The sequence below is a fragment of the Dermacentor albipictus genome, chromosome 1, assembly GCF_038994185.2.
Source record: "Dermacentor albipictus isolate Rhodes 1998 colony chromosome 1, USDA_Dalb.pri_finalv2, whole genome shotgun sequence".
Lineage (NCBI taxonomy): Eukaryota > Metazoa > Arthropoda > Arachnida > Ixodida > Ixodidae > Dermacentor > Dermacentor albipictus.
This window is the reverse complement of record NC_091821.1, coordinates 372,001,699-372,029,599: the sequence shown is the minus strand read 5'-3', so window position 1 is coordinate 372,029,599 and position 27,901 is coordinate 372,001,699. Positions and strand designations below refer to the sequence as shown.

At 43.1% G+C, this 27,901-nt stretch overlaps 1 protein-coding gene across 6 annotated transcripts in view; it reads left to right on the top strand.

Annotated features, from left to right (window-relative positions):
* LOC135904071 (uncharacterized) overlaps positions 1 to 9,931 on the top strand; it is a 592,735-nt gene extending 582,804 nt beyond the window's left edge. For all 6 annotated transcript variants that reach the window (XM_070531888.1, XM_065434658.1, XM_065434656.1 and 3 more), the window contains 2 exons: positions 2,125 to 2,244; positions 7,309 to 9,931. In XM_070531888.1, the coding sequence (XP_070387989.1) occupies positions 2,125 to 2,244; positions 7,309 to 7,495 (307 nt within the window). In that variant the 3' untranslated portion in view covers positions 7,496 to 9,931. The remainder of the gene's footprint in view (positions 1 to 2,124; positions 2,245 to 7,308) is intronic.
* Positions 9,932 to 27,901: the final 17,970 nt, after the last annotated feature.

Genomic DNA, 27,901 nt, shown 5'->3' with positions numbered 1-27,901 from the left:
AGGGGAGTCTGCTATATTATGAAATAATGCATCCAGAAAAGATTGAAGAGCAGGCTTCTGTTGAAAAGAGAGCGTTTGAGAGAAAGGTGACTTCACACTCCGCTTGCGAGCTCCACGCGTCATGCACTAGTGCAAAACTTGGCTGAGATGTTCACAGGAGTGTGAGGTATCCGTGGGCTATGTTTTTTTTGTCAAGCACGTGGAGAGGTTCAAGAGCCCTTTAAGCTGATCTGTGTGACAACCCAATTTGCCATTTCAGTATGTCAAAGACTAAGTGCCTTTAGTGCTGGAGATTGCACAATATCAACTTTGGGAGACGAGTTGAAGCAAACCCGCCGTGGTTGCTCAGTGGCTACCAGTGTTGGGCTGCTGAGCACGAGGTCGCAGGATGGAATCCCAGCCAGGGTGCCCACATTTCGATGGGGGCAAAATGCAAAAACACCCATGCGCTTAGATTTAGGTGCACGTTAAAGAACCCCAGGTGGTCGAAATTACCGGAGTCCCCCACTATGGCAGGCCTCATAATCAGAAATTTGTTTTGGCACGTCAAACCCCATAGTTTTTTTTTTTAACAAGTTGAAGCAAGAGGCAGACAAAGCGTTCTCTCCACACTGCCGCCGCTTTTCATCATAGCGTTGTCCCACTGCGGGCAACACAATCAGCTGTGGGGGTGGAGTGAACATGAAAGCTTGGCTGGCTTATTGTCGACACAGCATGAAACCGCATCTTTCGTCAACAACTCTCAAATTCAACAAAATGATTTTTTTTCTCATTCAAACTTGTTTTTCGAATTTCTCGATAATTCGTAAAATGTTGCGGCCCCTTCATCGGCGACTGTATTTATTTTATAAAAGGTCAAATTTCAGTATAATGAAATTTTGTTAAATCGAAGGAAATTTCTGATTTTACTGACTGTTGTATCGAGGTTTAATTGTAATATGTAATGGCATCATTGTTTTTAAGCAAACATTTCATTCACAACTTGTCTGACCGACAAAGATGTACCAAAGCGCATGTCTATCATGCATTTAGCTCTGGTTGTTTAAAATATGCCGATTCTTTTCAAATTGTTTCTTGCCATACTGGTGTGACAGCAGTTGGATAACTTGTTAAGCGCTACTGAAGGCCCGGATGAAAGTGGTAGCTCTTGCACATGTTCATTTGCTTCAAGACTTCACTGTAGAGACTTTGCAAAATTGTAGATGCTATCTTTATGGTGGGTGCTTTGTAGTGAATTATTTGTGAAAGCCAGGTTTAGTATCTGTAACGTGTCCTGTTTGAGGTCCTGCTCAAAGCATCCAGCGCATATTTACGGTACAGAAAAAGAAGGCTGGTGCAGTCAGACCTCGGTAATGAACACAGATATAACAAAATAAATCTACAATATTTTCTCGCCTATATCTGTAACAAATATACATTTACAACAAAAATAATGAATGTATTTTCATGACAAATGCAACTTTGTTCTAGGCAAGTACGACTGCATGTGGCTTCTTGTGTAGTCTGGGATGTTTGTTGTGCCCCAGCTTTCTCATGCCTGCTTATACACATGATAATTATTGTAATGTCCTCCAAATGTCCTATTGCCTGCTATTAATTTAAAGATTGGCTGGGCAATGCATCGGTGTATAAGTAGACACAGTTCAGATGCAAGACATAAAGAAAATTACAAATGAATGCGATGAAAGCAGTTGCTGTAGGCTAGTATTTATCAACGTCTTGTCTTCACCAGGGCAATCAAAATGACCCCTTACCTTCTGACTTGATCCTCAAGTTTCTAATATCTGCACACTTCATGTGCATTGTAAACAATTGGCAAACAAATGGCACAATAAAGAAAATTTGTGCATAAGCATGGCTGACTACACATAGCTGTGGCTCAGTTTGCTGTTCTCGATATAAAAAAAGAAAAGCTGCTCTCATCAACTGTAACATCTAAGCACATGGTGCAACATGTTTGGTAGGATCGGCAATTTATGATGTTTTCACATGAATCTCATAGTGTTCACATCCCAAAAACAAGGCATTGAGCAATCTCTCGATGATGGGCATGGGACTTGCGATACCATAGCACCAGCATGATCTAGTATCAAATATTTTTTATGACTTTATTCTTCCATTAAGGTGGTACCATGGCTCGATCAGTCGCCTTGACGCTGAGAACTTGCTCAGGGTTCTGAAGGAAGGAAGCTACCTCGTCCGCAACAGCGAAAGTTCCAAGCACGACTTCTCACTCTCCCTGAAGTAAGCCTATGGACCTTTTATGGTGTTGTAACCTTTTACTGTGTAGAGCCCTATTGCTACATTCTTTAGGAGACCACACAAAGAAACTGGCATGATCCATGAAAACGCTACATCCGATAAATCATGAATCAGTACCATTGATGAATCAAAAATCTTCTCCTACACAAAATCTTATTTGAAGTTGAACAGGAAGCCAACAGATTACTGAAAATCCACTTAGTAAAAGTGTCTGGTGGTTAGATCGAGTGTTAAAAACTTATTTTGAGCAGTCTTAGAGGTGAATCACACTAAATGAAGCTGATAATTTCCATTTGGCACTTTGGTGGTAACTTTGATAAAACAGCCTTTTTTTTCGGGCACTTAAAACCCTTGTGCATTTTTCGTGCAACCTTTTTCATTAAAATAACCATGCAAGGTACTCAGTGCTGGGCAGTATCGAAGATACATCTATCTTAGATGCTATCTTAGATAATCATTGGGTATCTTGTATCTGTATCATGATACGTCTGGCAAGAAGTGTATCAGTATCTGTATTTCCAATACATGAAAGAATATGTATTGTGTATCTTAAGATACAAGATACTGGCTGTCACAACATCACTGTGCAAAACTATAAATGTTGGCTGAACTCCGCTTCTCAAGCTGATACTGCTGCTGCTAAGCCACCTGAATTTCCAAAGCAGTGAATTGTCCATTGTATGACCTTAGCAGGTAACAGGTAGGTCATGCTTAAATGTTAAAGCTATTAATGGCCTGTATTGTGTTTTGATGTATTCACTGTGATTGTGTGATATAGAACTGCCTTTCCATCTTACTTAGATATATATATATTTTTTATTAGCTCACCCTTAAATTTCTTACTGTTACAAATCACCAAGTAATTGGAGCTATAAGCGGCAGTAGGTTGAATAGTGGCGGTGGTGTTCTGCGACGTTTTGTCCCTCTACAATACGTATGAAACGTTTTTGAGCTGCACAAGTTTCCTCGTAGAAGAAAGATCGTAAAAGGATTGCACGTTAATGAATATGTCATGAATGAACGCTTTACGCCAGCAGATACGTAGAATATGGACGGTCATCGCATCTTTATGTGCTCTCTGCATATACAATGCATCAAATGGAAATGTCGCTACCAGCGTTGTTGCTGCTGTACCCCTGTCCGGTGATCTGGTATTGCATAAACGGTAATACGCTTACACACAAGGTAAGACACCACAGCGGTATTTGCGCCATCGTGCAGAGGCTTCCTATAGATGTTCTTGTTTTAAATGAGCACCCACTAGTAGTTCGGCAACCAGAGCAGCAACTCCCATCAATTGCAAAAGGGACAAGCAAAAACCGATGACAGCGCAGTGTATACTAAAGAGCTTTGATGTCAAGCAGCTAAAGCAACCCCAATAAATTTTTTCAAAATGGAAGTATATATACTTTAAGCAAGAAAGGCAAAAATTTTGGAATACTAACAGACATTTAATTCAAATGAAACAAAGTTTGTTGGAGTTAAGAAATATTGAAGGCAAACATTTTTGTGCATACGCATTTGCTGCTACATTATGTAGATCTATAATAACACATTTGTGAATGTGTCAAAGTGTCTTAAGATACAAATGGAGAGTATTGTATGGGATACAATAATTGAGGGAGTAGGTACCTTGTATCTGTATCTCAAATACTTGCTGCCGGAGTATTATGTATCGTATCATGTTACAATTGGAAAGTATCTTTGCCGAGCCCTGAAGGTACTGAAGTTCATGAGAGAGTGTGAGTGAATGTCGTTGTGTGGTGACCTGTTGGCGCCTTTGTTTACCTCCCGTTGGCTTTCAAATTTGCAAGTTGTGTTGAGGTTGGTGACTGGCAATAATCTAAACACTGCGATGGCAATCCTTTTGTGCCACATGGCAGATTATGCAAAGTGATCATTTTCAGTGGCAACGTGCAGCTGTCAGCCTAGACGCAGCCAATGAATGATGCCCTATCGGGGGTGTGCCACTGCAGTTTTTGGTCATAACGAACGGGAAGAGAAACGTAACAAATGGGAAGCGAATACACAGGACCTCATGGAAATTACATGAGACCAGTGATTCAGAGTGAAACAGCTGGGAATATGCAACAAACTGGAATGTATCAATGAGGTTCTACAGTATTAAATGCAGTGTGCTGTTTCAGCAAGCTGCAATTCCGGCAGCATGTGTGTTGTGTTGTGTACATGTTCATTCGCATTTATTTGCTCTGCCTGAAACCCGTCACGCTCCTTGCCCATCTTCAGCAAAACCATTTGACATCTGGCACATATTTCACTAGGGTCTCACTGCAGATGTTGATTTTGGGACCTCTCGTCTGCATACTATCTGTACCTAATCATTGTTTGTTAAACTGATAACAAACTGAAACTGAAACTAAAGCTTTGCTAAAAGCTTAACTGCCCATAATTCTTCTAGGCCTGAAGTGTTTTTTAGATTCTGTGTCACAAAGAGCATTGTTGTACTGATAACTTCTTTTTGGCCAGCTATGCTACGTTTCAGTAGTACTATTACATATTTATTTACCTAATCATGGAAGTAGATGATGATATCTTTAACCTACCTAACCTACGCAAAACACTGCATTTGTGACCAAATCTAAAGTTTGTTGGTTTCCTGTGTTGGTTAGCCGCTAAAGTAACGAATGTAAGGGCCATTGGTGTGAATGACACTGACAAACAAGGAAAAATGGTGCATCAAATATTAACATTGCATTCAGTCAATTCCTAGTGCAGTCCACCTGTACGTAGATAATGATAATGCTATAACTATATACATCTGCAGCAGTGAGCTTTTTTTTTCTATGTCATATATTCAAGGTGTATTGAAACTACGCTTGGGTGCAGTGAGAATACTGCTATAACAATTGGAATATGTGGTTTTGTAAATATACTATTACAGGTGTACTGCACTGAACTGCTATCCTTACATATTTGCATAAGTAGCAATCTCTTTGATGCAGTATGGTTGTCTGTTTTTGGCAGAATGCTAACAAAAGAATAAAAACTAAACAAGACGATATGATGTTGACTAGACACATTGAACTTGCAACTAAAATTTCATCAAAAGCACGCTTACGTTGCCAAGCATGTGGTAGGTAGGTTGAATGGCCAGTGGTGTTTATCTGTCATTGTCTGGAGTGTGCGAGCACATTTCTTTGTCTTTGATGCGAAAAGAAATTATGCTTTTGCTATACATATACTTTTAGTGTAAGAGATTGCATAATGTTTAGTGTCAGTCGGCGCTTGAATTTTAACCATAATGTTTTAACCTTGTAGTAAATCTTCCAGTTTCATTTGTATCAATTGTCTATTTACCAGTAATGTAACTGTTTCTTATTGTTACTAATGTTATCAGTGCTCTTTTATCAGCTGTAATTTGTTCCATATGATGTCACTTCTTCTATGAGCATTTATTGCTGCGCTTTATTATTTTGCTGAGATTCATTGCTTTAATATCAATTTCAGCAGTGTGTGGCTGCCTTTTCATAGCCCAACCTCATTTCCTTCATGGCAACTTCATGTCATTGCCATCTTGTCAAGTTATTTGTTACCTCTGCATATTGTATGGGGTGTCAATGTATAATCTGCTCAGTTTAATTATTATTGTGGAATTGCAAAGTTGGGTTGCTCTTTGTTGGGAAAGGCAGCCAGCTGTAATGCCCATAATCAAAGTATTGGTGCTCTTGTTTTATTGAAGTGAAAACAAATATAGAGGACCCTGTGGTTGTGGCACCTACCCTTTGTCCTTAAATAAAACATAACTACATAACTTATGAAAAAAATGGCCAGGCTTAGCTTGGTTAAGCCAAGAATGCGTTGCATATTGCGCGGCCGCGCAATATGCGGCCGCGCGCGACCGCGCCAGTTGGGGCCCAGCTTTTCCTCCGTGACGTCACGCGCCGGCGCAGCGCCCCTAGCGGGAGGAGCGGTAGTCAGGTGGTGGCTGTGGCCGTGCGCGACCGCGCGAGTTGGGGCCCAGCTTTTCCTCCGTGACGTCACGCGCCAGCGCAGCGCCCCTAGCGGGAGGAGCGGGAGTCAGGTGGTGACTGCGGCCGTGCGCGACCGCGCGAGTTGGGGCCCAGCTTTTCCTCCGTGACGTCACGCGCCAGCGCAGCGCCCCTAGCGGGAGGAGCGGCAGTCAGGTGGTGACTGCGGCCGCGCGCGACCGCGCGAGTTGGGGCCCAGCTTTTCCTCCGGCTGTCGTGACGTCACGTCACGTGGTTAAATGGTGGTTGCCCGGCCGCGCCCAAGGGCTGAACTGAGTGATTGTAATATGCAATGCATAAAAATAAATTTTGCATTGTAAAGCAAGAGCTTTTCATGGAAAGTCGTGACAGCTGCTGTGGTGGCTGCATTCCAGCTCTAGCAGGATGCATGCACCTCCTATAGATGCACACTAAAGAACACCAGGTGGTACAAGTTAATCCAAAACCCTTCACTACAGTGTTTCTCATAGTCCATTAAACCCAATGAATCAATCAAAAAATTTTTTTTTAATTCGACAAATATTTCAAGAGTGGCAAGCCGGTGGACGTTGAAAATGCTTCATGCAACTGAGATGTCATCACAGTATGTTTAACCTCTTCCGTGCAATTCTGTCATTCCGAATTCCGACAAAAAATGGCCAAATTAATTTTGTGGGCCCCAATTACCAACATGTTTTACCCCCTTGGAAAGAATAAATTCACTTCTGCTTGCGCTGTCCCATGGATTATGTGCTGCCATCTACCAAAAGCACAACCAAGCACTTAGACAGAACTAGGCTCTTCCATGACATTGCTAGAAGATGCGAGTACCGCTGATGAGCTGAGTTCGTCCTTGGCTGCTTTTACCAGAATTGCATACATACTAACCCAGCTTTCTCAAAGCATGGAAGAGGTTAATAAATGCAGGCATTTAAGTTACGCATAAAATAAGCACACATGGCAGTACTTGTCAGTTTATCATCTCAGTGACTGTCAGTTTACCAACATGCACCAGCCATTTGTGCAGATCAAAAGTTGTGTCTTGTTATTCATGTATTGCCCCCTCTTCTCTGTGCAGGAGTGCACGGGGTTTCATGCATATGAAGATAGTGCACAACGAAGACGGGAAGTTTATATTGGGCCAGTTCAGCAAGCCCTTCGAAAGCATCCCTGAGATGATCCATCACTACTCAGTCAACAAGCTGCCCATCAAGGGAGCCGAGCACATGTCGCTTCTCTACCCAGTCATTGACCAGCTTCTCTGAAAATGCATTGGACTGTGCGTCACCTGCTGTGTGCTGGCAGCATCATATAGTATACGTTTAATTTTTTTATTTTCTTTCAATATGCCCATTCTCTTCTTCTATTGTACTACTGAGTGACAGATGCCAAAAAAAAAAAAGAGCCAAGCTCTCTGCGCAATTTAGAGCTTTTTTAAAGTCAGACAGTGTACAGAAACAGTACATGTGTCGAATTCTCTTTTCAGCCTTTCCTGTCTGCTTGAGTAAGGACGTAGCTAGCTGAGATTGTAAGCAAACCACTTCTGTGCATATTCTGAGCAAAGTATTACAACTTTTAAAATGTAGCCTTCTTTAATGTTGTGCATTTTCATGAACGAGGGATATTGCTTGCATGTTTCAAGCAGAATGGTGCCACGTTTCACACAAGAAGCATACACAGTTCTTTTAAACTGAAGTGGAATATTACTGCTGACTTATTTGTGTCTCTTTATTCTAGCTTATTCCATCATTTATCTTCTCATTATCTTCTCTCATTAGAAACCAAACAGTCATGACATCGTTGTGTCAACAGCTCTGCTAATTGTCACTCACAGGATTTTCTAAGTACTAGCAGATGTTGCTTTCCTTCATCTGAAGCTTCAGAAACAGCTTTCTGCACCTTATTTGTCCATTTCCTTATCTATGACAACTGTCGTGGTACTTAGGTGAAATGTCCTGCGTGGAAGGACTCACTCTCAAGTCTAGATGTCAAACTACTTCATTTGTTGAAGTGGCAACATTCCATTATACATAATTCACTCTGTTTTTACGGCACATTAGATAATTAAGAAGTGAGGTTATGTACTTAATCTTACCAAGTATTTATTTCATTGTTTCCATGGTGTGAAATTTTCTAGTCGGTTTAGGCACTTCCTAAGGTACATATACATTTTGTTTCGTATTACGAAGAGGGTGAAGATGCGCATGTGAGTAGTGTAAAAAGTGCTTTTATTGCCAGTTGCACAGCTGATGTATAAGAATGAAAACATGCAGTATGCTTAAGAGGAGCGAAGTAGTCTTTGACCAGAGAAGCGCCTCCATGGTGCTTTGACTGCCTACATGTTAACTATATCGACATGCGGCAAGCTTGGGCAGGCATTCTGCATCAAAATCAAATTCCACTTGAAGATGCTCATGCGGTCACATTCAGCTTGTGTTTAGCAGTTCTTGCTTTTGTTTACCCTATTGTCACACAGGTAAAAGAAATGCTGAGGGGTTGTCCTTGATTATTAGCCTTTTTCCTCCTGCTAACAGTTTTCTTATACCGGCTTCCAGAATGTCTATAATTGGTTACACACAGAAATGGGCTAATAATTTTGTTGAACTGTAGGTGCCAATTAAATGGTTCTGCTAGGGTGCAGACTTTCAAATATATTGTTGTGTTTTTACCTTCTTCATTTCCTATGTCTGAACACGCACAAAAATTAATTTCATTGTGGGTGTTGGCAGATATTAGGCATTTGCCTCAAGAGCCTACAGCAAACGTCAGTGTACTATATTAACATTTTCTGCAGTTACAAGGTGTAAGGATATGGCTGTAACTATTCTTTCAATTTGCAATGTGGAACGTTTATAAAAAACAAGGCTTGTATAAGCAGGAAACTTCCAGCTGATATGCATGCGCCTCTCTAAAAATATGCAAATCTCTACAATGTATTGTATGGCACTCTTAAAATTTGCATACCTAACAAACAGCATTTAGCCCTGTAAGAAATTAGTGTTTTGCTTTTGAGAGCTCTCAGTGTGGGAAGTAATTGGCCACTAGCACTCACTTGCACCTTCATGAAAAATAAACAGAAAATTAATATGCATGTTGTTATGGTCACCTTCAACACACTTGATCTCTGGCACCATCAGGCAAACCAGCAGTGAGGTTACACATTTAGCATGATGCAGTAGCTGAATCCTGTCAGAGAAATTTCCCACCTTCATACAAGTGGCCCATTGCCATGAACAAGCTTTGCCTACATAGTGCCAGTTTGTTGCATCCTAAACACATTATCTTTATCGTTTCGCATGATGCGAGTGGCAAAGTGATTTTGGTGCCAGGGTCGTTGCCTTGCCGAACATGCTCAACATTCTCTGGCGAGTACTGTGGCATTGAAATTTTTTCATCCATAAGCCGTATTGTTATGACTTCTATCTTTGGAAGAGGTTCTACTACATGCAAAATACGGTTGCTTTTTCTATTTATCCTGCCAGTCATTAGCCAGGGTTCGTCTTATGCTCTTTCAGCTAAGAATGGAAAAAATTTGAACAGTTGAAAAGCTGAATATTGATATAACAAACACTGAATAATGAATTATCGGATATTATGAAATATCAGATATAATAAAATAAATGTATAATGTTTCTTGCCTGAACTTGACTGCACAACTCTGGGCCGTCCAGCGAGCCGAGGAAGCCGCTTCGAGACAAGGTCTCAGAACCGCCTCTGCGGCGGGTGCCCAGACCCATTAAAAACACGCCGGACTCGAGTCTTGTTGATTTGAAAATAAAAGTTTACGCTCTCTCTCTTGCTGATATAAGCATGTAACAAATATGGTATGCCTATAACTAATATCGGGTATAACAAAGGTACTTTAATGTGGAATGCAACTTTATTGTCACGAGATTTGGCTGTATTTGCAAAATATTTTTTTTAAGCTTCCGATGCTATATTTCAAGAACTTCTTACATGCTCGTGCAGTCCACAATTCATTAGCACCTTTACCATCACTTCATTATCACCGTGATGTGAGAGAAGTATTGTGAATTCTGCTCTTGGCTAACAAATGATTGGATGTGAGCGAACACGTATAGATACAGGTGCTGTGATGGGATACAATGTGGTATTGTGGTCCCAGTGAAAATTTTTCTCTGCCGGGTGCTTCGCCAGACTTTCCGACTTTCATTTGCGCTGCTGATGTTTGCGTTTTTTGCTGCTTGAGCACATTTTGCATGATGTGCCTTCTCAGCTGTGAGAATGAGACAGCAGTACTTGGAAGTTGAAAGACGGTGCGTTGTGGAGAGTTGCAGAGTCAGGCATTCCCAGCCAGGAAATGTTGGTACCATGGTGAAGAAACCGACTCTAGCTTCCTTCAGGCAAGCTGCTATTAAGCTTGCTTCTGACTCTCCTTAATATTTATTAGCACATAGCTGTTGCATTTATGTTAGAGGCAGTGCTAGGCACCTTGTGATTACGGTGTAATTTGATGTGCTTATGGATAGTTGGCAGCAAGTTGAAATGTTGTCGGTGGTTGAAGTATACTGGTAATCTTTGACTTACTCGCATAAAGCCTTGAAATGAACCAAGTATGCTGTGGTTCATGTACTTAGTTTTATACTCGTTCACCATGCCACCTCTTTAAAATAATATGCTTATTGGATTCTAAATTTTAAGTGTTCAAATGGTGTACGTTGTCATCCTGATTATATGTTGTGCCTCCTAGGTAGCTGTCTCAGCAACTCTTGTTTGCACAGAACTAAAATATCTGCAATGTGCCAACATAACAAACCCGCCTCCCCCTCCTTTTTTTTTCTAATTCAAGTTTTCTCTCTCTTGCCTCTTTGTGCTGTTCAGTAAAGGTGGCAGATTTTGCTTGTGTTTCTTGATGAGTTATGCATAGTTATGCTACCTTTTAAGTTATGAAGTACCATTTGCCTGGCATGGTCAAAACCTACTGATGTTGTGAGCATAAACGCAGCTGTCTGTAGTACATGTAAGTGCGTAAAAGCAACATATTTTAATTAAGTACTTAATGCATGTGCACCTGCTTGTAATTTGTGTTGCCACTCAAGAGGTTCATCAGGAATGTCATTCTTGTGGTCATTCATCGGCCACTCAGTAAGTGGCTGTTGCAGCAAGTCTACAGGACTGTGCTCATGTTTCAACCTTACGTCACGGTATGCCGTGGGCAGTTTTTCAAAAGTAAAAGGGGGATAAGCTAAACAGCTGTTTACATGGACATCTACATATCAAGTCATAAACAACAGAACCGTAATTGCTTTGTTTTCCATACGTACATGGCTGTAAAATGTTTGCCATGTGTGTGTGCATGTGTGTGTCTGCTAGAACTGTCGGTTTTCCTTCAACTTTGTCACAGTATATGATAAATGTAGGTGGCATGATTCGAAAGGAACTGCCCACTAACAATAGGGCTATACAGTGTGACTTTTGAGAACACAGCTTGTGCCTATAGAAAACAGTACTATTTGTACTCTTTCAGAGAAGGCAATGATGTTTCATTTTCTTGGAACACTTCATAGCAAATGTGATTCAGCATGGTAAGCGGATAAAATTTTAAATGTCTGTGTTGAGTGAGCTGGTGAAAAATTTGAAATAGCTTTTGAAAACTCAAGTGAGTCTTGCTATTACAATTTGTTTGGGAGCCAGACTAATAGTACTAAGTAGTACAATTTTATTTTCACTACAGAAAGTAATGAGTCTGCTTTTTGTTTTCTTTGTGTGTTTGTAACTATTCCTGTGTGCTTTGCCAGATTCTTGGATGTGGGGTCGCAGAGGCTGTACAGTTGAAGCTGTCTGTACTTTTGTTGTGATTTTCAAGGCCGCATGACAGTGTCAAAGCTTCTGTTGTTGAATAGCAAAGTAATCATTACCAGCTGTCTGCAACAGGGTTTGATGTGCAATAGTGGAACGGGAAATGTTGAAGTGACAGCATTTTGAAAGTGTTTATCATGAGCCCATGCATACAAGTGTAAAGAAGTCATGTCAAGTAAATTTATTTTAAGCACCATAGAAAAAAGAAAGATTATAAGAGTGTGCTAGTAGACAGTGGTTGTACGATTTGATAAAGGCTTTCATCCCATCACTACTATACCCAACGAGTTGTTAAAGTGTTTTGATTTTAGATTGACATTTATTACCTATGACTTACATGTGGAGGGCTTTGTTTCAGGCTGTTAATCTAATATGAAGCATCAGCCTGATATTGCAGTATGAACAGCATGATAATAGGCTCTACTTTTTATTGCAGAACCACTTTTACTTGGAATTTGCAAATGCATTGTTGCCTAAATCATTTTTCTGGGATGCTTACTGTATGCTGTTCTTGTGTTCTTGGACTTCTTCAGAGCTGCTTTGCTTCATTTAAGTAGGAAACGTGCCAAAAATGTGTCTCTGTAAATTGCACCAATAACACATTTGCAGTTGTAAATGTTGATCAAGTCTGGTGCTCGAGTGCACTAAAAACAAATAATGAATGAGAGGGGTGGTTTAAGGTGAGACAAGTATAGCACCTGTCATGTAGATATGTATTATTTTTGCACAACTCACTTTGCACAAGGGAATAGAAAAAAAGACATGTAAAATGTAAACAGACATTTTTCTTGTGTTTTTATGTTCTTTTACACTAGTTATTTAGGTAAAATGTGTGCGTCCCCATTGTTTCTTTTCTTAACCTATTATGTTCATGTGAATGGTGTTATGGCGAGTTTGTTATTACTAGTGTGACAGTACCAAGGAATGTACAGAGGTCCACGAAGTGTTCGTACTTAAATGGCGTGCTCATGCATAGGTTTTTAGACCTTGAGGTCTAGTGTGTGTCCGTGCCCTCCACGAGACAGTTTGTGAAAGCTTGTACAGGAAGACCAGCTTGTAAATGCGTTCTCGGTTTTTGTAAATGTGTTGCCATTCGCCCCACAGTTCTTGCAGGCCTTTGTGCTTTCGCAGCCAAGGCTTGATTTGCCGAAGGGTGGCTGGAACTTCATAACGCAATGTGCCATTTTGCTTGGCAGACTGACGTGTGTGTACATAGCGTTCTGCGGCCAGAAGGCTTTCATTTGTTCTTACAGTGCTGTAGTTTTATCAGGGACAGCAGCAGTGCATTGTTTTGAAGAAGGAAAATATTCTCTCTTCTGTTAGGTTAGAGGAAAAAAAAGTGATTTCAACTCATGACACTCTAGTGTGGTCAGTCTTGTACTGAAGTGTTTTTAAATAAAGAAAGTTCTGTAAAAGTGCATGTGGTCTTGTACATTTTTTAAAGGGCCAACACAGCACATATAAGAAGTTATCATCATTTTTAGCTGTAGTTCCTTAATTACGTCCTCTGGCAGTGCGATGACTTCTGATTTCTTTATTCAGAATTGACACTGTAAGAAAACTTCATTTTGTGGCTAAAGCTATGACACACAAATACCAATCTTCTCGCAACCTCCCGAAGTGACATCTTCATAGACTTGATTTATCTTCAAAGCTGCAAGTGCCATCAAAAGTTTCCCGCTCTGAGGCGACAGTATAGTGCCACCTCTGGCTTTGGGTGGCATTTAGAAAGGCCTACTCATTTTGCAACAAGCGTAAGATGGCTGACATAAGAAAGTATAATATAGATAGAATTGAACATGCTCTCAGGAACAGAGGAAGCCTAAAAGCAATGAAGAAGAAACTAGGATTAGGCAAGAATCAGATGTATGCGTTAAGAGACAAAGCCGGCAATATCATTACTAACATGGATGAGATAGTTCAAGTGGGTGAGGAGTTCTATAGAGATTTATAGAGTACCAGTGGCACCCACGATGATAATTGAAGAGAGAATAGTCTAGAGGAATTTGACATCCCACAAGTAATGCCAGAAGAAGTAAAGAAAGCCTTGGGAGCTATGCAAAGGGGGAAGGCAGCTGGGGAGGATCAGGTAACAGCAGATTTGTTGAAGGATGATGGGCAGATTGTTCTAGAAAAACTGGCCACCCTGTATACGCAATGCCTCATTACCTAGAGCAAACTGGAACCTTGGAAGAACGCCAACATAATCTTAACCCATAAGAAAGGAGACGCCAATGACTTGAAAAATTATAGACCAATCAGCTTACTGTCCGTTGCCTACAAAGTATTTACTAAGGTAATGGCATATAGAATCAGGAACACTTTAGTCTTCTGTCAACCAAAGGACCAGGCAGGATTCCGTAAAGGCTACTCAACAGTAGACCATATTCACACTATCAATCAGGTGATAGAGAAATGTGCGGAATATAGCTTTCCTTGATTACGAGAAAGCGTTTGATTCAGTCGGAACCTCAGCAATCATGGAGGCATTACGGAATCGGGGTGTAGACAAGCCATATGTAAAAATACTGAAAGATATCTATAGCGGCTCCACAGCCACCATAGTCCTAAATAATGAAAGCTACAAAATCCCAATAAAGAAAAGAGTTGGGCAGGGAGATGCGATTTCTCCAATACTATTCACAGCATGTTTACAGGAGGTATTCAGAGACCTGGATTGGGAAGAATTGGGGATAAGAGTTAATGGAGAATACCTTAGTAACTTGCGATTCGCTGATGATATTGCCTTGCTTAGTAACTCAGGGGACCTGTTGCAATGTATGCTTACTTACCTGGAGAGGCAAAGCAGAAAGGTGGGTCTAAAAATTATTCTGCAGAAAACTAAAGTAATGTTTAACAGTCTTGGAAGACCACAGCACTTTACAATAGGCACTAGAAGTGGTAAGGAAATACATCTACTTAGGGCAGGTAGTGACCGCAGATCCGGATCATGAGACTGAAATAATCGGAAGAATAAGAATGGGCTAGGGTACGTTTGGCAGCCATTCTCAGATCAATGAACAGCAGTTTGCCATTAACCCTCAAGAGCAAAGTGTGTAACAGCTGTGTCTTACCGGCACTCGCATACGGGGCAGAAACCTGGAAGCTTACGAAAAGGGTTCTTAAATTGAGGACGACGCAACGAGCTATGGAAAGAAGAATGATGGGTGTAACATTAAGGGATAAGAAAAGAGCAGATTGGGTGAGGGAACAAATGCAAGTTAATGACATCTTAGTTGAAATCAAGAAAAAGAAATGGGCATGGGCAGGCCATGTAATGAGGAGCGAAGATAACCGATGGTCATTAAGGGTTACAGACTGGATTCCAAGAGAAGGGAAGCGTAGCAGGGGGCGGCAGAAAGTTAGGTGGGCAGATGAGATTAAGAAGTTTGCAGGGACAACATGGCCACAATTAGCACATGAGCGGGATAGTTGGAGAAGTATGGGAGAGGCCTTTGCCCTGCAGTGGGCGTAGCCAGGCTGATGATGATGCTGATGATGATGACTCGTTTCGCATTGGAATGGGAGATATGCCCATGTGGGACGCTTGTAAAACTACATAAACGATTGAACACATCATATGTCTGTCCCCAGTATGGCGACGAGCGTGAAGCTCTCTGGACAATATTGAACATGCTGGACGCTAGACAGTTTTCGGAAATGAATATCCTTGGACATGGCTGTACGCACCAATGGCACAGAAAGCCATGAAAGTGTTCTTGCAGTACCTCACATAGACAGGTCTTTGAGACTGTTTGTATACTCGGTTCAAACCTTCAAATGTGCGCGAAACTGTGCTCTTTCCTCTCTTCCTTTTTTCGTCCCTTACTCTCCTTCCCCAGTGCAGGGTAGAAAACTGTACGTGCATCTGGTTAACCTCCCTGCCCTTTCTCTCTTATATTTCTCTCTCTATCTTGGCCGGGCAAAGGCTTCTCTCACAGATCCTCAACTAACCTGGTCTTGTGTCAGTGAGTCCCACCCCATGCCGACATATAACCTAGCTAATCTCATCACCCCACCAAATTTTCCCCTGCTATTCATTGAATTTCCCTGCGCATGGCAGCCATAGTTTTGTTATAACAGCATAAAACACCACCACCTTCTTTTTTCTGGACGGGGGGCATACGCGCAGTGTGCCAGCCCCTTACTATGCTAGTACTGGTCATTTTTATTTCCAGCGCGTGCTTCATGGGACGGACTTCAGATGTTGTCAGGTAGTAGTATTACTAATAAAGCATATTGCAGAGCCAGCTAACCTGAAAAGTAACACATTGTGCTTCTTTAGTTTTTCTTTTGTGCGCCTTGCACATTTCGCTTCACCTTCTGCTGTTACTGTGCCCGAACAGTGCAACCGACTTGCTATATGATTTTCAGGAGTTAGCAGACAAAACCATGCCCTTGTTTTCAGTGACAAAGCCTCCATAGCTTACAAGTTACCCTTCAGTGTGCAGTCTCGTTGGAAGCGCAGAAGTTGAGGTACCAGATGGGGCCAAAGCGTGGCATACAACAGATACAGTAAAGGCTCTATAATTCACAACTCATTAATACGAAATTTTGGATTCGAAGTAGCCGCCGCGGTCCGCCCAGCAGTGCATTGAAACAGTATGCAACACATCTCGCTAATTATTTATTTATTTATTTATTTATTTTCAATACTGCCAGTCCCATCAGGGACCATAGCAGGTGGACATACAGAAATGAAAGACATGGTAATACACGTGCACATACAAATTGCGTGTCAATAAGCCAAACAAGGAACGTAAAGGAACAAGGTAAGAATACATAAAAGAAACAAATATAGATAACACATTTCTAGGAGACATGCGCAGCAATACAGATAATACATCATGAAAAAAAACAGCAAACGGGAACAAAAATAACAGTAAACACCCTCACGATAATCAGCATGACTTACAAGAATTACAAAGCATATTATGTGAATGAGACTGCGTTACTGATTACTAGATGTGGATTCTAACCGTGATGCAAACTGAGATAATGAGTCTGCAGAAATGACTGACGGATCGAGGCGATTCCATTCCCTTATCACGAGGGGGAAATAAGAGTACATGAATGTGTCATTATGGCATGAATATTCTGTTAAAGCGTGTGCATGTTTATGTCTCGATGATCGTGACTGCGAAAAACATATGTATTTTGTTAGGTCAATCTTGTAATAATTGTGAATCAAGTTAAATAAAAATTTTAGCCGTGCTTGCTTCGCCCTTGATGAGAGCGTCCCTAAACCCGATATAGCCGCAAGGTTAGTGGGTGAATCTGTACGCTTATACTTGTTGTGAATAAACCGCAGCGCTTTTCGCTGTACTTTTTCCAGTTTCGTTATGTTAGTTACTGAGTGGGGAAACCAAACTGTGTTAGCGTACTCCAAAGCCGGTCTAACGAAAGTAGTATACGCGAGAAGCTTAGTCGACGTTGGTGCAAGGCGGAGACATCTTCGGAGATAAAATAGCTTGCGTAATGCCTTCGAGGTCACGTTGGCAATGTGCGCGTCCCATCTCAGGTCAGAAGTTAGAGTGATGCCTAAGTATTTATGCTGGTGAACTTTCATTAGCATTGTGCCGTTAATAAAGTATGGAAAGTCGTAAGGTTGTTTTTTTCTTGTTACCGTCATGCAAACTGATTTAGTTGTGTTTATTTTTTACACCATTCATTTAGCTGGTCTAGTGAGTTGCTAAGCGAAACATGATCTTCGTAGGTGTTAATTTTTTGGTAGAGGATGCAGTCATCAGCAAACAGTTTGATGTTACAGTCAATATTTCTGGTTATGTCGTTAATGAAAATTAAAAATAACAGTGGCCCCAACACGGATCCTTGGGGGACGCCTGATGTGACAGGCACTGTCGCAGATTCCACATGCTGAAATAGTACGAATTGTGTCCGGTTTGTTAAGAAATCTGTTACCCAGTCTAAAATTTCCCCATCCCCAATAAAACCTCGCAATTTTGTTAATAATTTACTGTGACATACGCGATCAAATGCTTTGGAAAGGTCTAATAATATTATATCAGTCTGGCTACAGTTATTGATGTTAAATGCGAGGTCATGCACAACTTCCGTAAGCTGCGTGACGGTTGACAATCCATGGCGGAATCCGTGCTGGTGTGGCGTTAATAAGTTGTGAGTGTCAAGAAAGTTTGTTAGGTGTTTAAGGATGATATGCTCGAGCATCTTGCAGGCGGTGCTAGTAAGAGATATTGGTCGATAATTAGAGGGCAATGAGGTGTCTCCTGTTTTGTGTATTGGGATGATTTTAGCATTTTTCCAGTCGTCGGGTAAGGATGATTGTGATAGGGATTTTCGAAATATGAGGCCCAAGTATCGGCTGCACCACTCTGCGTATCTCTTTAGAAAATGGTTTGGAATGTCATCTGGTCCGCATGATTTTTTAGGGTCAAGGGTGAGCAACATGTTAAGGATACCCGCGTCAGATATGATTAAAGGATCGATGCGCGATGTTGAACTGCTACTCAAGTCTGACAGGTTACCGTCATCTTTTGTGAAGTTCGAGTGAAAATAGTTATTGTACGCATTAGCGTTGTTAGTTTTTTCCTCAGGAGACAAGTCCGATAACGTGTCTTTAGTAGGGCGGAAGTGGTTCCAGAATCGCTGAGGGCTGTTTGTCAGAAAGTTAGGCAGCGTTACATGAAAATAATGTTCCTTAGCTTCTTTGGCTGACTGTCGAAAATGCGCTACTGCGCATGCTAGTTTGCTAGTTTTGGATGGGCATGATCCATGATTTTTAATAGAGTTACGTATCCTTTTTACATGACGTTTTGCGTGGATGACTTCCCGAGTTATCCATGGGCTTGTTCTTCGTGGTCGCTTGTTTTTTAACGGAACATAGTTAGTTACACAGTAGCAAACCATATTCTTAAAATGAAGCCAGGCTGTGTTTACATCGACTGACGGGTCGGAGGTTATTTCAGTGAAGGCTTGAAATTCGTGCGCAAGATGGGTTAGTATGCTGGCGTCATCCGCCTTCTCGAAGTTGGTTACTATAGACGTACTACAACGCGTTCTTATCGAGCAGTCCAGAGGCAACAAGCATAGCGGTATGTTGTGATCTGAAATGCCTTCAATAATTTCTGTCTGTGCTTGGTGCCCAGAAAAATGATCACTGATTAGTATAAGGTCAAGGATATTGTTTGCTGAACCTTGCTTACGCGTCGGTTCTAGGATTATTTGGTGAAGGTTAAATGATAACATTAGGTCAAACAGAATTTCTGAAGCAGATGATGTGTGATGCATAGTTACCCAGTCTACGTCTGGAAGATTAAAGTCTCCCATAAGGATAATTCTACAGTTGTTAGCATATCGGTGTAGAAACTCATGAATGGCAGAAATGCTCTCGTCACCCGAAGAGGGGCTTCTATAGAAGCAACCCACACAAATAGTAGTGTTGTTACAAAGAATCTTGCAAAACACGCTTTCAGCACCTGATACATCTGGCAATAAAACAAATGGAAGGTTTTTCTTCATCAGAAGAGCCACGCCACCCCCACGGGAACCCCGATCTTTTCGAATGACTGAATAATTCGGTGGAATGATTTCATGGTTGGAAACATCCGGTGAAAGCCACGTTTCCGTGACGGCGACTATATCAGGTTCGCGATCAATTAACAGGTTTTCGAAAGATTCTATTTTGTTTAGTAAGCTTCTTGCGTTCACATTTACGATTGTTAGTTGTCTTATCGAGCTCTTCTCCGCGTCATTGGCGGGCCGTTTGTTTTGCTTGAATCCGCTTCGTTTTTTTTAAGAGGTACTTTGTCATTAGTTTCGTTAGTTTAGTCATTAGTTTCGTCATTAGTTTACGGAAATCCGCACCGTCACCGATAATTCGAACTCCGCGCCATCGTGGATGGGGAGAGTGCTAGTGCGCGGGAGCACGCTGGCTTTGCCGCGCGGCTTTGCTCTTTTCCATCTGCGACCCTTTGTTTAAGCCTGACTGGAGAGAGATGCGTTTGCGCCTGGCCAGGCATGGCCAACACCTCCGTTGCCGGTCGCTTCTCTCCAGTGGGCTTCCGTCCAAAGCACAAAGTGCAGAGAGTTGTTTTCCTAAGATGAGTTTTCACGCTCGAGCCTCAAATTTTGTCAAAAGGAATGCGCTGCATCCTAAAGGTTTCGTAATCACGTTTTCACACGCAGACTCGCATGCCCGCGAATTGAAGCCTATTAACGTACAATACGATTAAGCGCACCAAATACGACCGTGTATTGCATACATAAACAAAGTACACGTCGCGTTGGAGTATACTACGCGAGACTCGCAACAACCTCGTATAGTCGTGTGGAGAATGTTGATCTGAGGTTGTACCTCCCAATTCGATGAATCCAAGTCTTTCTTAACCCGTAGCGCTTACCGGACGGTATCGAGGAGAGCTTCTTGTTTTTCTGAAACTATTTTGGCATACGAAGGCGCAGCACGTTATGGGGATCGAAACTGCCGCGTAGCGACGTCGTACTTGCCACAAACATTAGTTCAAGGCGTTCGCAAACCAAGCAACACAGAATAGCAACGGCGCCAACATGCGCTCATCGCCACTCCGTAGACGCTTCTCAAGCGAAAATGGCGCTGAAGCGCGATTGTAAACGAACCAAGCCGGCGCGAGGGCCCACGTGGTGCCATAAGGCCAATAGCGACGCGGCGTCTGCCTCGGACAGAGCACGCGAGGAGGAGGCGGCATTCTTCAAAGCGTGGCTCTACTTTGCGAAGTTTAGGCGGCTGCTGCTTACGGCGCGGCCATGCGGGCGCCGTATCTTGAAAGCGACCTGCGACGTGGCCAAAGTGCGCGCCCGCGTGGTCCTCATCTTCAAAGCGATATGCGATGTTTGCAGAGTGCGCGTAGTGCAGCTAGCTTTGTATGCGATGTGCTTTCTATGTTTCGTTCGCGTTGAAGCTTTAGCTGTACGAAGGTCAATTGGCTGGCTGCTACGGCCGCGATTCTTCACTCCAGCGTTTTTCAGCGAGTTTCCGCGATCATCGAGCAAGATGTGTTCATGTTTACCTGTGCGCGCGTGACGCCGCACTTGATAATTTAGTGTGTATGCGAATGTTTACCAGTTTATACGGTCGATAAATCTACTATCCTTATTAAGTATAGCTATCTACTAATTTGCTATCGCAACCGATGCTTCGCTTTTTGGGCGAAACTGCGACACTTTTTTTTTCTCCGCATCAGTATAGGCGCGACGAACGCGCGGATGGAGCAAGAGGCGTCACGACGTCGGGCCGCGTTGGCCGCGTCAGGTTACATTGGCGGCGCCAGTGCTTCGAAGTATAGACGTTGTTGTTCACACCAACGTGACGTAGCGTGTGTGCGAGCGTGCTCACGCCACGTCGGACTATACACGCAACTTAAGCGAGCGATTTTTTCTCCGACTTTCATGAGTTCGAATTTTTTATAATTCGAATTTTCGTAGCATCCCCGCGGAATTCGAATTAACGAGCTTTTACTGTACATATGGATATGAATTGTTTCCTTACAGCACATCTGCTCGCCTTTTGTTAAAGGAAAAGAAAAACAAATGCATTAGAATTAGAGCCAAGTGGCAAACACGATCGTTTTCGATGGGCTTTCTTTCTTTGCTGATGTTCGCCGGTTAGTGGAGTTAGTGGGCCTGGTATCCATATGCAGGTGTAAGGAGTGGGACATAAAGGAATGCTGTGTGTTCAGTATGCACAGTCAGTGCCATGTGGTCATATAATTACGAGATAATTATTGTCTTTATATTCTTATAATAAATGTGCTATTACTGAATGTTTTATGTGTGGCATATATATAATTATAGGCACCGGCTTTCCTTGTACAGGCTTTCCTTCCTGACAACAGTGTAAGATCAGATATCCTAGTGAGCGGAATAATCTTCTTGGAAAGGCTGCGCATTCGCGATACCCTCTAGCCAGCGTTCATCTCGAGTCAAGTGTTTCCGTAAAATACAACATTGCTTATCACATTCAACCAAGCCATGGAACAGGCGCGGGTCTGCTGTGGTTGGTTCAGAATGCTGTGGTTCGTTTCCGCTGTGCCTGAGTCGCTGGCTTCGGCAGATCTTGTAGGAAGCTTAAACGGCCGCAATGTCACCTGGCTAGTGCCTGGTGCCCGAAGATATCAAATGATATCAGTAGATTCACTGAGTAAGCTGCTCATTCCACTGCTGATTCCAGCTATACATTTGTGTAATTCGTGTATGGAGCAGGGCAGTAAATTATAGCTGGACTATAGTCGACGCGCCCATTCAAACGTAAACGATTTTCAGTGCTTGCCAAATGTCATATTGTGACATCATACCTTGCTGGTGAAGCAGCGCACTGACACGGACACAGAGAAGACGCACAAGACGACACTCGCTGCACTCGCAACTCGTCTTGTGTGTTTTCTCTGTGTCCTTGTCAGTGCGCTGCTTCACCAGCAAGGTATGATGATCAGTCACCAACTAGCCCAACTTTCCACATTACTGAACGTCATATTGTGTGTATTGAGCTGTGACACGTTGCCAATTCATCGTCATTCACACATTTATAGGTCTGAAGTACTACCACATATTTATTTGCTTGTTCCAGTGTCAGTGTCTCGTCATTACGGGGTACGTTCAGCAAGTGCACATTTAATTGTCAGCGGTGTACGAAATCAAGGGCTTGACAACAGCTCATCTGGTTGGGAATTGACTTGGCGCAAGAAAGACACTGACTACAGTCAAAGGGAAAGTTTTACTGTAGTCATTGCCTTTCTTGCATTTTTGTAGCGGCATGTAAAATAAGAATTCAGCCATTCAGGACCGTAAACATGGTAAGTAGAGCTAACTAATCGCCAGCATTGCTGATGACCACCAGTTCAAGATCGCTTTACAAGACGCCTTGTAATATTTCTGTTTGTTTGTTTGCTGCACGCCTTGCCATTTCTTTCCCACTCCTTTCTGTATAGTGCCTTTGGGCCCTGAAAGTATTTTAAATAAATAAATAAATAAATAAATAAATAAATAAATAAATAAATAAATAAATAAATAAATAAATAAATAAATAAATAAATAAATAAATAAAGCATCTGCAAAGCTGAAACAAGTCTGGGCATTACATGTCTACACCGCAGCTACAGCAGTGCTTCTCAATGTGGCTACTAGCCGCAAGTGGAGGGAGCATTAGCTGAGTTACCAGCTTTCTTGTAAAGGTCTAGGCCTAGAGTACAGCTTATAGAATACAGCTACTAGCTGTGACCTTAGCTTCAAGCTGGAAGGTAGATGTCTACTAGCGAGCTGCGTGCTTACTGGGTTTGTTAACTAATTACACTTTCTGTTGCGAGCACGAAGTGTGCGCTTCATGTACGCCTGCGGGTGAGGCGTAACTGGTCGCATCACACGTGGGTGTTTGCCAAAAAGGTGAGTTGCGCTCTTCAACAGTTCACTTTCAGTTTTCTGAGTGAAAGTGGCTGAAATTACTCACGTTGCCGAAGTGCAGCGCCTACATTTCGCGTTATGTACTCCACGAATGATGGACTTTGCATGAAGTTTCGCATTAGAATCAACTGCTTGGCTTTTTCGGTTAGCAGGTAATTAGCTTATTCTGCGTAATTACTTGCGTAATTACTACCTCGAAAAACATTTTAATGTATTCGTCTTTGGGAAAAGCAATTCGGGGATAATCGCTTATTTATCGCAGCATCCGTATTTTATATTTAGAGAATTTCAAACGTATTTTCTGGATCATTTTGCATATGTCGTCCTTGCGGGCCCTAAACATTTGTGAATCCAGCGAAAAGAAATCAAATTGTAGGGTTTTACTTGCCAAAACCACGATATTGACGCGTGTACTTGTTTATAGTTCCCCATTGACCGTTTTTCACCAAATGTCATCGCTCAGCGCCGGACGCGCCTTCATGTATCAGAAGTATACGTTTCTCGAATGTTATCGATGGTTCTATTCGCTGTCTCGTCACTTAACCTTGTGTAATCTGACTACTTGTATGCGCGACGCGAATTGTGCAGAACTTTCTGTAAGGCGTACACGCGTGCACCAGTGATTATTCTAGAACCTTCGATGACTCACGTATGAAAGCCGACGTGCTTGTCCCGCAGATCATATTTTAAACGATCGCCGACAGTGTTCGCTGCTTTCGCTCAGCTGTGAGTGTAGCCTGTTTTCCGGAGCATAGGTTTGCCCTATAGTTAGTTTTGCCATTCACAGTTTTCTTACTGCGTCCTTGACCGTCACTACCACGTGACATCTGGTAGAGGTGCTTTGCGTTCATGTACCGGACGTCCCCGACAAGCTGTGATCCAAGCCCGGACCGCGAAGACAACACCAACTTCGTCCCGGACCATCGAGCAAGGTGCAGGCCACGACACCTGCCCCCGGAGCACGGACTTATGCACCAGAGAAGACCAGGAAAAATGATGGCCACAACAGCAGGCCCGATGACAGCTACAGATCCACCTGTACCGGTCGTGCTGCAGCAACCCAGGGATAACCACCGACTTTTCGTGGAAAAAAGTTGACTGGATACGTATTAAAGAGTCGCTACGTTCAACAACTGGAACTATGGCGACAAGCTCTGCCATGTTTACTTCTGCCCGGAAGACGCCACCAGGACAGGGTTCGAGAACCGCGAGTCCACCCTGACAAGGTGGGACTTCTTCTGCAGCAGCTTCTTGAACACCTTCACGGGTGTCGTCCGCAAAGAGAAGGCTGAGGCGATACTGGAATCCCGTGCGCAGCTCCCAAACAAGAGCACTGCGATCTACACAGAAGGGATGACTCATCTGTTCCACCACGCCGACCCGGACCCGTCTGAGGAAAAGGAAATTCGCTTCCAGATGCGTGGTATGAAGCAAGAGGTTTTCGCTGGACTGATCTGCAACCCACCGAAGACCGTAGCTGAGTTTTCGACAGAGGCAATGACGATTGAGACTACTTTCAAGATGTGTAGTGGGCAGTACAACCGCCGCTCGACGCCAGACAACGCAGACCTTCAAGTACTCTGCTTCGATTATTTGCGGGAGACGATAAGGGCATTTGGGCGAGAAGAACTCCGCTTCGTTCCCAGCGTTGCAGCCCCAAGTTGACTTTATATTGCTGACGTTGTCCGAGAGGAAATACAGTGATTGCTTCAGAAGTACCAGAAGTTCCGGCATCAGCGCAACCCCAGACAAAAGCGATTATCTACGCCGCCGTCGCCAGCCGTCAAGGTCCCCCTCCGCGACCGCGCCAGGGCCCCGTAACGCCGCAATTCAGCCGTCCACTGCCGCCGCCGCCACCGCCGGCAATCCCGCCTGTCGCCCAGCGCAGCTACCCGAGGACCGTTCATGACCGGACCTGCTCTGCCACCTCCGTTATCCTCCAGCATTGTTCACGAAACGTGACTCTTGGCGTGGACTTCATTAACCAACAAGGCGCAGTGATCGACTTGAAGTCGATAACACTATCCGAAGATCAAGTGATACTGTCGGAGAACGCTCGTAGTCGTCATGCCTTGAGCGTGCTCGAAGAAGTCGGCATTCCGCCTCACTCCAGCGTTATTTCCGTCGCCACCGCAACACCCGCAGTCTTAGACGGCGTCATTGAGGGCGACCAACGTATACTGCTCGAGCGTGAAATTTGCGTCGCAAGAGGGACCGCCCGATTGCAAGGACGGAAAGCGAAAGTGATGCTGACAAACTTAAGCCGGGAGTATAAGCACATCAACAAGGGCTCGACTATGGCAAATATCGAGGAAATTGTGGAAGCCAGCGATGCGTTTGTCTTCTCAGATTCTACCGCATCTACCGCGACGACAATAGCTGCCGAACCAGACTTCGACATAAATCCAAGTCACTCCGTGAGTAAGCAGCAACAGCTCAGAAATCTCCGACGTGCTCCGACCGCTTCTCACGGTCTAAGAAATGCCATCGTTCAGCGCAGGACGCTCCTGCATGTATGAGAAGTTTATCGAGTGTTATCGATGGTTCTATCCGCTGTCTGTTGTCACTAAACTCTGTGTAATCTGATTGCTTGTATGTGCCACGGGAATTGTGTAGAACTTTCTGGAAGACGTACACGCGTACACCAGCCAATATTCTGGAACCTTCGATGCCTCATGTATAAAAGGCAACGCGCTTGCCCCGCAGATCAGATTTTTGACGGTCGCCAACTGTGTTCGCCGCTTTCGTTCAGCTTTGAGTATAGCCTGTTTTTCTGGGCACAGGTTTGCCCAATAGTTAGTTTCGCCATTCACAGCTTTCTTACTGTGTCCTTCCGTCACTGACACGTGACAATATGATTATTAGGTACGCCATAGTGGACTCCGGATTAATTTAGACTTCCTGAGGTTCTTTAACGTGCGCCCAATCTACGGGTGTTGTTGCATTTCGCCGCCGTCGAAATGCGGCCGTCGCGGCCAGGATGTGATCCCGCGATCCTTAGCAGAGCAAAGCCGCTAAGCCACCATGGCCGGTACATCTGCGCTCAGTGTAATCGAGATTCCATGGCTCGCATTGAAGAGATCGTCTTCACACAGACGTAGAGCGCCGCAGAAGGAACAGTTGCTGTACCGGTTAGAATTAATCATTGCGAGAACACACTGTATATGTGTTGTCGCGTAGTAGTGACAGTGGATAATCTGATCGCAAATCTGATCAGCGGGTCAAGCGCTTCGGCCTTTATACATGAGCCATCGAAGGTTCCAGATTAATCGTTGGTGCCCGCGTGTCTTCCAGAAAGTACTACAGAATTCGCGTCGCACATGAAATCGGGTTACAGAAGCTTCGGTGACGACAGCAGATAGAACCATCGATAACATTAAAGAAACTTATGCATGCGTGCTCGTCTCGCGCTGTGCGATAACATTTGTCAGCAGGTGAAAAGTGGTCACCCGAAAAAAAAAAGCAAGTACGTGTGTGTGTGTGTGTGTGTGTGTGTGTGTGTATATATGATCAAATTATCTGGGATCTGGGAGAAGGGTGAGAAGGGCGCACGCTATTGGAAGGTTGTAAATGCTTTCGTTTGTTGTGTTCATTTGTGTTTTTCTACGAAGTTTTTCTGCGTCCTTTTCCAGTCTCACGTAAGCGAAGGTTATCTCAATAAAAAGATTTTTTTTTTGTCGGAAAGTACTTCTCGTATGCAATGAAACAATAAAAAAGGAAACCATGTTTACTTCGTAATTAAACCCGTGCCAAATTGTAGAATGTCTCTGACATCAAGATTCATAACATAAATCGCCTATCTTTTATTGCTTTTGGTTGCTTAATGTTCTTTTAGTCAACCGGTTTCGAGAACTTTCGCAAAATTGCGGGGTTTCCGAGTTTAATATAGAATGAAGGAATACAACAAGTGGGGAATACAAGCAGCGTCGAGAGGATCGTATGCAGCACTTCTGAAGTTTCCAGCGATTTTTTTCTCATCGTTGCAGTGTTCTGGGCCCTTGGAGTTGATTTAAAGAAAAAAGAAAGAAAGAAGGAAACAGTTCAGGAAGCTCCATGCATGTTAACCTGACGCTTCAAACATAGCTATTGTTGCTATTACCGATAGGTCATCCTTCCATCGTGATCGTTGATGAAGACACTCCCAAAAAAGACGGGTAACAATAAAATGGGAGGAGGTATTTTTCATGATTAACGACTTTCTGTCAGTGTCCCTGAAGCAAGATATAGAAACAAGACACTTCGTAGGCACTGTTTCTCATCAAGGTGTGAACAACCACATCCGAGCAATATACATCTAGGTTTCTAAGTTTTTTCTTTTCGCTCTATAGGTGTTCGCTGAAGGTTATAGCACTACACGCCTCTGTGTAGCGACTGTTGGGCACAGATCGTAGGGTGTTCCCGCTGAGAAACAGCTCGATTTTGCCCCATTTGTCGGCACT